This window comes from Mytilus californianus, unplaced genomic scaffold (genome assembly GCF_021869535.1).
Source record: "Mytilus californianus isolate M0D057914Y unplaced genomic scaffold, xbMytCali1.0.p SCAF_9, whole genome shotgun sequence".
NCBI classification, from domain to species: domain Eukaryota; kingdom Metazoa; phylum Mollusca; class Bivalvia; order Mytilida; family Mytilidae; genus Mytilus; species Mytilus californianus.
Window position 1 is genome coordinate 42,484,674 of NW_026262745.1, and position 11,014 is coordinate 42,495,687.

An 11,014-nucleotide genomic window follows, 5' to 3' on the forward strand; every position below is an offset into this window, starting at 1 on the left:
GACCTCATTTCATGGATCAGTGAAAAAGATTAAGTTTTTATGGTCAAGTCTGTCAGATACTATAAGCACTAGGTCAACTATATTTAGGGTGTGGAATGATTGTAAGGTGTAAATGTCAGACTGACAGGTTTCATCTGACCTTGATCTCATTTCCATGTTCCATTGGTCAATGTTGAGAAGATGAGTTTTTTGTTGTTTGGCCTTTTTTTTTCAGATACTGTATTAAAGCAATATATATTGTCTGTATTTGGTGTAAGGAATGATTATAAGGTATACATGTCTGTCTGGCAGGTTTCATCTGACCTTCACCTTTTTTATGGTTCATTGGACAATGTTACGTTTTTCCAGTTTGGTCTACATCTCAGATACTGTAAGCAATAGAGCCACTATATTTGGTAAATGGAATGCTTGTAAGGTGTACATGTCTATCTGGCAGATTTCATCTGACCTGGACCTCATTTTCATGGTTCCTTGGTCAATGTAAAGTTTTCATGGTTAATGTTATGTTCATGTATTATGATAGACAATGTTAAGTTTTTATACGACCGCCAAAAAATTTTGTGGTCGTATATTGGTATGACGTTGTTGTCGTCGGCGTCGTCGTTGTCTGGCGTCGTCCGAAGACACATTGGTTTTCGCACTCTAACTTTAGTTTAAGTGAATGGATCTGTATGAAATTTTACCATAAGGTTCAATACCACAAAAGGAAGGTTGGGATTGATTTTGGGGGTTATGGTACCAACAGTTAAGGAATTAGGGGTCAAAAAGGGGCCAAAAATAAGCATTTTTGTAACTTCCAGACATAACTTGTGTGTTAGTGTATGGATCTCTCTGACATTGTACCACAAGGTTCCATATCACAAAGGGAATGCTTGGATTGATATTGGGGGTAATTGCCTTAAAATTTTAGGAATTCGGGGCTAAAAAAGGGGCAAAAAACAAGCATTTTTCTAGTTTCATGACAATAACTTGTGTGTAAGTCTATGAATCTTTCTGAAATTGTACTACAAGGTTCCATATCACAAAGAGAAAGCTGGAATTGAGTTTGGGGGTAATTGCCCAAAACGTTTAGGAATAAGGGGCCAAAAATAAGCATTTTTCTAGTTTCCAGACAATAACTTGTGTTCAAGTGTATTGATCTCTCTGAAATTGTACTGCAAGGTACCATACCACAAAGGGAAGACTGGGATTGAGTTTGGGGGTAATTGCCTCAAAATTTTAGGAATTAGGGGCAAAAAACAAGCATTTTTCTAGTTTCACGACAATAACTTTTGTGTAAGTGTATGGATCTTTATGAAATTGTACTGCAAGGTAACATACCACAAAGGGAAGGCTGGGATTGAGTTTGAGGGTAATTGCCTCAAAATTTTAGGAATTAGGGGCCAAAAAGGGGCAAAAAACAAGCATTTTTCTAGTTTCACGGCAATAACTTTTGTGTAAGTGTATGGATCTTTATAGAATTGTACTACAAGGTTCCATATCACAAAGGGAAAGCTGGGTTTGAGTTTGGGGGTAATTGCCCTTAATGTTTAGGAATTTGGGGTCAAAAAGGGGCCAAAAAAACAAGCATTTTTCTAGTTTCCAGACAATAACTTGTGTTCAAGTGTATCGATCTCTCTGAAATTGTACTGCAAGGTACCATACCACAAAGGGAAGGCTGGGATTGAGTTTGGGGGTGATGAATTATAAGGGGGTTCAAAAAATTGGGGGGGGGGGATTTTTTTTCTTTAAAATTTTCCATTTTAAATTGGTTATTTGTGATTTATATATAAAAGCAAATAATAATGATATGGTTTGAATAGGTAAATTAGAAAATTTTAAGTTCTTAGACCACATTCATTCTGTGTCAGAAACCTATGCTGTGTCAAATATTTAATCACAATCCAAATTCAGTGCTGTATCAAGCTTGAATGTTGTGTCCATACTTGCCCCAACTGTTCAGGGTTGACCTCTGCGGTCGCATCAAGCTGCGCCCAGCGGAGCATTTTATTAATCTTTATACGACTGCAAAAAATTTGCGTTCGTATATTTCTATCATGTTATCATCGTCGTCGTCATCATCTGAAGACATTTGGTTTCTGGAATTTCCAGGAACTAGGGGCAAAAAAAAGGGTGGAAAACAAGGTTTTTTTGGTTAATAGACAATTACTTAAGTATTATCTATGGATCTCTATAAAATTGAAACACAAGGTTCCATACCACAAAGGGAAGGTTGGGTTTAACTTTAGGGGTAATGGCTCAAACCATTCAGGAATAAGGGGCAAAAAGGGGGGAGGAACAAGCAAATACTTAAGTATTAGTCAATGGATCTCTATGAAATTGTACCACAAAGTTCCATACCACACACAGAACGTTGGGGTCGATTTTGTGGGTTGTGGCATTAATCGTTAAATAACTAGAGGCCAAATAGGGGCCAAAAACAAGACTTCTAATACTGGCTAAGCTGGTTCTAACATAAATTATTTCTGATCTATATAAAGAAACAAATACTGATATGGCAGGAGATACACACCAAACAGGTTGTGTAAATTATTATATTTAGTTTGTAAACAGATTTACTAACTTAAAAGTATTGCACAACAGCAATAAATCTTCAGTTGAAAATAAATACAAATCTTTTAACCAATTTCAATTTAAATAAAATTGAGAATGGAAGTGGGGAATAAAATTGTTTGAGGTTTTTACCATGTATTACTACATTGATTATTTGGACATTTTTAAATAGGTCTACATTGAGGTCCAAAGGGTCCAAAATTAGACTGTTTGATTTCATCAAAAACTGAATTCTGGTGGTTCTATGATATGCTGAATCTAACTATGCATATAGATTTTTAATTTTGGGCCCTGTTTTCAAATAAGTCCATATTAAGGTCCAAAGGGTCCAAAATTAAACTTTGTTTGAATTCATGGTTTATATACGACCGTAAACAAAAATTTTCATTCATATAATGCTATCATGTGGTCGGCGTCAAATCATTGTCGTCCGAAGACACATTTGGTTTCCGGACAATAACTTTAGTTTAAGTGAATGGATCTCTATGAAATTTTACCAGAAGGTTCAATACCACAAAAGGAAGATTGGGATTAATTTTGGGGGTAATAGTACATACAGTTTAGGAATTAGGGGCCAAAAACAAGCATTTTCTAGTTTCCAGACACTAACTTATGTTTAAGTGTATGGATCTCTCTAAAATTGTACTACAAGGTTCCATACCAATTTTTGAAATTTCAAATTTTTTGAAAAGCTTCAAGAAGAAATCTTTAATTGCACAGTATTGTGCAATAGCACAATATTGCGAAACATCACAGTATTGCACAATAGCAAGAAATCTTCAATTGCACAGTATTGTGCAATAGCACAGTATTGCGCAACATCACAGTATTGCACAATAGCAAGAAATCTTCAATTGCACAGTATTGCACAATAGCACAATATTGTGCAATATCAAGAAACCTTCAATAGCACAGTATTGCACTATAGCAAGAAATCTTCAATTGCACAGTGTTGGGCAATAGCACAGTATTGCATAATAGCACAGTATTGCACAATAGCACAGTATTGCACAATAGCACAGTATTGCACAATAGCACAGTATTTTGCAATAGCACAGTATTGTGCTGTGATATTGCGCAATAGCAAGAAATCTTCAATTGCATAGTATTGCGCAATAGCAAGTTAATCTTCAATTGCACAGTATTGCGCAATAGCAAGAAATCTTCCATTGAAAATAAATACAAATCTTTTGACCAATTTCAATGGGATTAATTTACAGTCTTTAATTTTTAGGGGTTTTAACCTTGTATTACTATTTTGAATATTGGGCCCCATTTTTAAATTGCTCTACATTTAGGTCAAAAGGGTCCAAAATTAAACTTTGTTTGATTTCATCAAAAACTGAATTATTGCGGCTGTATGACATGCTTAATCTTATTGTGCATTTAGATTTTTTTTTTGGGCCCTGTTTTCAAATTAGTTCATATTAAGGTTTGATTTCAACTAAATTTTTGGTGTTTTTTTATATGCTGAATCTAACCATGTTGTTAGATTTTTGATATCAGACCATTCTTGGTAATTAAATGTCCCATTTGTAAAAAAAATTTGATCACAATCCAAATTCAGACAGTATCAAGCTTGAATATTGTGTCCAATATTGCCCCAACTGTTCAGGGTTCGACCTTTGCGGTCGTATCAGGCTGCGCTCAGCGAAGCATTTTATTTTTGTATATGCTGAATCTAACCATGAAATTAGATTATGGATATTGGACCAGTAAGTAGATTAAATGTCCCATTTCAAATATTTAAGTTATCTGACCATATTTATTATGTGTCAGAAATCTATAATGTGTCAAATATTTAATCACTATCCAAATTCAGAGCTGTATCAAGCTTGAATATATATATTGTGTCCATACTTGCCCCAACTGTTTTACCTCTGCGGTCGTATCCAGCTGCTCCAGGCGGAGCGCATTTTTGTAATTAGGTCTGTGTCTCAGTTACTACATGTATAAGCAATAGTCGAACTATATCCTGTGTATGGTATGATAGAAAAACAAAGGATATGGGGAATCCATCCATGACACAAAATCAGTACATGCAAAGCAAAAAAAAAAAAAACACACAAAAAGCAAAGGAATAGCGCTTTTATTGCTGTTCTTCATCTCAAAGTGACAGTGATGCCTTAAACACGGAGCAAAAAAAAATTCACCTCACTGCAAGTTTAAGACAGCCCCTAGCACCGGCTTGAGTTCGTTTCTGGTGAAAAGTAATATTGAATGAGCTACCAGCTTATATTTTGAAAACATCATTTAACAGTATGGCATGAATATTTTATATGGTTAGATGCAAAAGCTGTAACAATGGGATTCGTCAATTGTATTTTTCTAGCTATCAGTCTTTATGATGATGTCACTTATGAACAAATATTAGATATGTTAAAATTACAGATGTGACTTGGTTTTTTAAAATTTAATTTAGTTTTTAAATTTTATGCAACATTGCGTTTATGAACAGCAAAGTTACTTAAATCTAGTACCCTATATTGTTTTAGTAGTATTCTTGTTCTTCTGGTTCTGTTCATTAAACCTTGGCCTTAACAATTTAAATCTGTATGGGACATTTTTAAGCCTACCCAATTCCATATATATTCCTTTATGCTATAACAAGACCCTCTCCATCCCATTTAACAATCAATTGGTATCTAAAACAATTCAGATCCCTTCCCCTTGACCACTTCTTTTCTTATATGCTATGATAAGACAATTGTCGTGCACCATTGGTTTTGTCCTTTGGGGAAGAGGGTTGTCATGATCACCTGGGAACTACGCATAATGCTCCACTTATATTGCAAGTTTTTTTTTTTTAGATCGTCTTAATTGTCAAGAGAAGACCTTTCTAATGATTATGAAAAATAAGGAGATGTGGTATGATTGCCAAAAGGATACGACTATCCACCAGAGTTCAAATGCAGTAAATGTAAGCAATAAAAGGCAACCGTACGGCCTTCAACAATGAAAAAAAAACCTTACCGTATAGGTCGGCTTCGTTACTTAAAACTGTACACTGTGTTGGGATTGATTAAAGAAAGCTGGTTTTTCGATTTTTATTTTTTTTTTATTTGTCTTGTTATGAAATTTTAACTGTCAGACTTTAATAACTTTTTTCACATGTTGTACACTTCCTTTAGATGCTTAAGCAGATTTACTTGAAACTTTACACAATTGTTGGGATAGGTAAAAGTATGGTTTTCGGCATTGGTAATTTTCCTTTTTCGTCAAGTTGTTGTAATGACAATTTTTCATTTATAAATATGAAATCGGGAGATGTGGTATGCTTGCCCATGAGACTATCAACCAGAGACCAAATGACGTAGATGTAAAGTAACTATAGTTTGCCGTAGAGCCTTCAACAATTACCAAAAACACACGCTATAAAAAGCCCTGACATAACAAAATGTCCTGAAATAAAGATTTTTTACCAGTTTTAGTATGTTTGCTGAGCTATAATCCTGCATGCTTAATCTGCATTGAAATACTGTAATAGACAGAATTTGTTTACAGCAAAAATAGTCAGTAATTCAAGACCTACAAAATTTCAAAATAAATAGAAGTACATAAAATATGTAATAAACTTTAATCTAACCCTTGTAGAAATTATTGTTCTGAAATAACGATTCTTAACCAATTTTTAACGTTTTTGTGTATGAATATATGGTATGATTGCCAATCAGACATTTACACATGAGAGACCAAAGTTCGAAGATATAAACAACTACAGGAAACCGTATGGCCTTCAACAATGAACAAAACTAATACCATGTAACTCACTATAATAGGTTTAATGATGTGTTTGACCAATTTTTCATTTTTCATTTTTTACCTTTTATCTTGAAAATTATAAAAGATAGACAGAAACTTTATGCAGCAAAAATTATCAGCAATACTTGACCTTTATATGACTGAAACAATCGTGTGTCCCCTTGTAGGAGTTAATGACATTAAATGATGATTTTCAGCAATTGTATCGATTAGCCTACTACCCTGAAGATGAACAGAGCAGCAACATTGGTTATCAGGACAAAAATACAAATAAGACATGATGGAGACTATCAATTGATTGTTGATTGGAGCTATTGCCATTGAACTATGATTTTTCTGAACTTTAAGCGTTTTTGGATATTATCTTTGAACGATTCAGGCTCATTTCAACCTCTACTTCTCCGATTTTACGATTTGTGTCGTGGTAGTCTGTTAGTGAGACAACGACCAATATACTAAAGTGACTTTGAAACAACTTGAATATGTCGGTCGTATAAAATTCAATATATAATTATAATGTGTAACTTAGATACTTTATATGTGCAGCGTTGATTTTTTCCGAAGTTTTCTACTGTGCATAAAATTGAAGACTGTACGTGTGGGAGGTTAAATGTCATAAAATCTTGTCTTACTCATCCTCACCAGTATCAACTGAAAGTGTCCCTTATTGTAAATTTGTGGAGAAATAATATTGCATTACAGGCCTAGGGTTGATCTTTTGAAATCAAACTCGGCGCTTATGTGGCATACTTAGTAGCTATTATAAAGTGTCTCGCAAGAATGCCGAAGTCAATGCAATATATACTAGCTAGTGATTAATGCATTTGTATTCGGTAAATAACACTACTTTCTGTAATAAATTATTGCACTCACTAACTAAGATTTTCAGCTTGAAGTCAAATAACCTATATTCAAAAGAGAGAGAGGCATAGTGTTTATTTGTTTTCTTTCGCTAGTTTATGTGTTCATACAACGTGATAACTCTCTACAGAATCTTCTTACCCCAATATATTGTGAACCACTATGGTTACAACCTTTCAGCAAAGAGTTAAAAACCAATCGGAATATTCATTTGAATCTCTTACCTGGAGCTTTTCCTAAAAAGAAGCTTATATTTAAGCAAAGTTCAGTGAATCTTCAATGAAAAAATGAACGAATCGTCCACAAATATTTACTTCCAAATTAAAACATTAACACAAACCATGTTTCCATTTGTTTTTATTGTGTAGCTGGATTGCTGCTTCATTGACATAAACCCCACATCTGTTTTATTGAGTATGGAAATGAGAGTATATAAGTAAGCATCTATAAAGAGAATAAATTATGCAGGAACGGAAAAGCAAATATATTGTTTTAGATTTATTTGGCGTTGTTTGGTTACATTATTTATTAGATTTTCTTCGCGTTGTGCCAAACAGTGTTTTGTCAACTATATTTTTCTCTTAAAATCAGACAATTTAAAAATGATTTTTGCTTTAGCAACAAGTAGGTGCAAAATCAGTTTTAATGTTTCGAAATAACTGGAATAATATGATTAATAATTAATCACTTGCTAACCAATAATCTGTCCAGTGCCAACATTTGATTGGCGAATATCGACAACTACCGGATGTGCAGACAATTCTATATCAAAGACGGTTCCGTTGACAGCTACCATCATATTATTAATTGCCGGAAACTGACCTGTAAATTTGTGTAACGAAACTTGATTGATTCGAGCACTTAGCTGCAAATGAATAGTCGAGGTAGACACTTCCAAAATATCCACAGGTTTCCATGCAACAATATGCGAGGCATGCCGAAGGAGTTGTTGTCGTGACATAGAGTGTCCAGATATGTCAGCGTGAGATGACCCGAATAAATAAACATAACCGTTGTTATTTTCCTGGTAAATTCCTAAGAAGTACTTATCACCAATAAGATTAAGTATTCCTTCAAAAGCATAAAATACATTTTTCTTCGCAAAGTTATGCGTTGTGGATGCAGTTAAACCACTTCGACAGAACAGTGTATGACAATACTGTGAATTTGCATAGAAAAACCATGTGACTTTTTGAACATTAGATCTCGCGAGAATTAGAAGTCCCCTAATACCATACAATGCTTGCGCTGCTTCTGATACACACTCAGGAAATGTGCAGCTTTCACCTTTCCCATCGGCATCCCAGCCCCATTCAGTCACCCATATCGGCTTTGATGGCATATTACTATTTCTCCATCGAACTATGTTTCTTATGCTGTTAAATGAAGAATCTTGGTGTTCTGGATAAGTTCCTATGCGAACTCCGTTACTGTTTGTTCTAAAGCTGTAGGTGTGAAAATTAATCACACTTATGTTCACAGCAATATTCTGAGTAACGCGAGTGCCAATGTAGTTTCCTGTATCATGCCTATCGTGAGCTTGGAAAGCGCCAGGAAGAATTTTGATTTTCGAATCCATTCCTTTCAGACCTGCACTCATACCTTTTAAAATTTTATTGTAAAAACTTGCCTCATAATCCCAAGGTTCGTTACCGATTTCAACTGCGTCAACAAGGCTATTTCCATGATCTGAACCAAAATGTCTAGCAAAATGTTTTCCTAAATTAAACGCTTCTATTTCGGGGCTTTGCCAAACTTTCTGAGGAAAAGACTTATTCGTAAACTGAAACGACACATCGATCATAAGGTTTGCTTTTCGCCATGCGGAATATTCAGTATCCCAGTTAAGCCAGCTTTTAGCCTGGGTACCATGGTTATTTGCCATTTGGTCATACTGAGGGTCTTTACTTGGACTCGTTACATCCCAGTCTAAGTTCTGATAATTTCTTGCATGTGAAGCAACGGAATTGTATAAATTTGGACCTTCGTTGCTTTTCAGCAAACTGCTGTATTTACTGTGTTGCCACCCCCATATACCATTGACTCCAAGTATATACCTTATTGTGTTTTTCTGTGTATTAGCAGTCACTGATTTGCCCCATAACGTTAAATGATCCCATGCGTCAATCTCCCAACAATAAACTTTGTCATAGTTCTTTTGTGACAGTTGATACTCTAATTGGATGTATCGAACAGTCCTTGGTGGACTTAAGTCTGTGTTGACGGCATGCAGTGCATTTGGAATTAACGATACGGAATGAGTAAACGCAGTGTTGTCAGCCGAAAATAGCATAGTCAGCCCAGTTGCGGAATTAGAACCGGCCCAATGCCTTGTCCGAACCATTCCCACTTCTCTTAGCGTTCCCAAATCCACGGTTATACGTTCCCGGCAGCCCTTTGAGCCAATTGAGGCGATTTCTTTTATCTGAAAGTTGCTGTTTGATTGCAATGATATTTCTTTTACATTGTTGAGAACCTTTGTGATTGTTATTTGTTTATAATTATCAGAATGCTGCAAAGATTTCAACACTTCCGTTGTTGCATTCCAGTAAATAACACGTAGCTCTGTTTCAGTTTTATATATACCCCATACCGATAATAAGTGCAGATGCATTGGAGTTGGGAACTGGACCATCATTTTGGCTTTTTGTTGACCTGTTGCGTTAGTGTTTACATTTACATGTGATAGTGTATAGAAGTTTCCGTCCGTCATCTTTACCAGGTCATTTACAGACCCGCATTCAACACTACAATGGCCATGGCTACAGGCATTTAGTATGATATTTTCGTCATCACGTGACACATACCCGGATGGAAGACAGGATTCAGAAGTCCAATGCGTGTTATCATCGTTGTCTATTGTATTCTTAGCATGATCAGAGCCAGATGTAGCTTTTACAGATACCCCTGGCATTTTAGTCCAAGATGGAACATACCCAGCATCAGGATTCCAAGAATAAACCGACAGTAAAAACGAAAGAAGAATCAGACACTCTTTCTCCATCTTTGTCTTCCCCTAGCCTGAAATAATTCAATCATCCTTGATGTATATGTAATTCACAAATACGACTAAAGAGAGTTTGAAGGTAAAAATCAAAGAGACAGTTACATATGAAAAAAATACAGAAAATATACATCTGGATCATGGATGTTATTAACATTGTCGTCTCGTACTACATACATATATAAGGTCATGGTGTGATAAAACCAAAAGAAACAAACACATTAAATGTATGATTAATTCTGTATCCAAGGTTTTACACTAAAAGTTTAACAATTAAACTCGTATTTTAAATTATGAATATTATTTGCTATAATCTTATGATAGATATTTACCAACTTACTTCTGACCTTATCTCATACACTGTATAAATTATGACAATTTCTGGACCTGATAAAAGCAGGTTAGTACATACTTCGAGACATAAATACACGATGAGTTATTCCACACCGGAACTACGACGGAAAGAAAAGGAAACTAACTACAATAAAATGTTGTTTAATGACAAATGTATTCGTCAATATGTTTAGGATGGTATCATATAGAGGACAAAATTTAATATAATACTTCTGGACATTAACTGGATAAACAAGCTTCCAGAGATGGGTCATTTGTATTTATCGTGACCCAGTTTGTTCTTATAAGTGGCAATGGGGCAGAATATTGTTCAGTATTATATTCTATATATATATATAGTGTTGAAGACGGGAACAACTCTGTGCATTTTGATATCATATAACTAGCTATCAATCTGGTTAAAATTACTTTTTGAACTGTTGTTAAATGGCGAAGTTGAACAAATCTTTTTCCCTACGACAAAGCATAACGTGTCACTAC

General features: G+C 34.9%; 1 protein-coding gene across 2 annotated transcripts; it reads right to left on the minus strand.

Annotated features, from left to right (window-relative positions):
• Positions 1-7,804: 7,804 nt before the first annotated feature.
• On the minus strand, positions 7,805-10,596 carry LOC127714921 (uncharacterized). 2 transcript variants are annotated; one of them, XM_052220942.1, is made up of 2 exons: positions 10,521-10,596; positions 7,805-10,192 (listed from the first exon to the last, which is right to left on the minus strand). In XM_052220942.1, exon 2 carries the CDS (start codon positions 10,178-10,180, stop codon positions 7,868-7,870), a length of 2,313 nt encoding a protein of 770 aa, XP_052076902.1. In that variant the 5' UTR covers positions 10,181-10,192; positions 10,521-10,596; the 3' UTR covers positions 7,805-7,867. The 2 variants fall into 2 exon arrangements, with proteins under 2 accessions (XP_052076902.1, XP_052076901.1); XM_052220941.1 differs by having other exon boundaries at positions 7,805-10,197.
• Between the last annotated feature and the right edge of the window lie 418 nt (positions 10,597-11,014).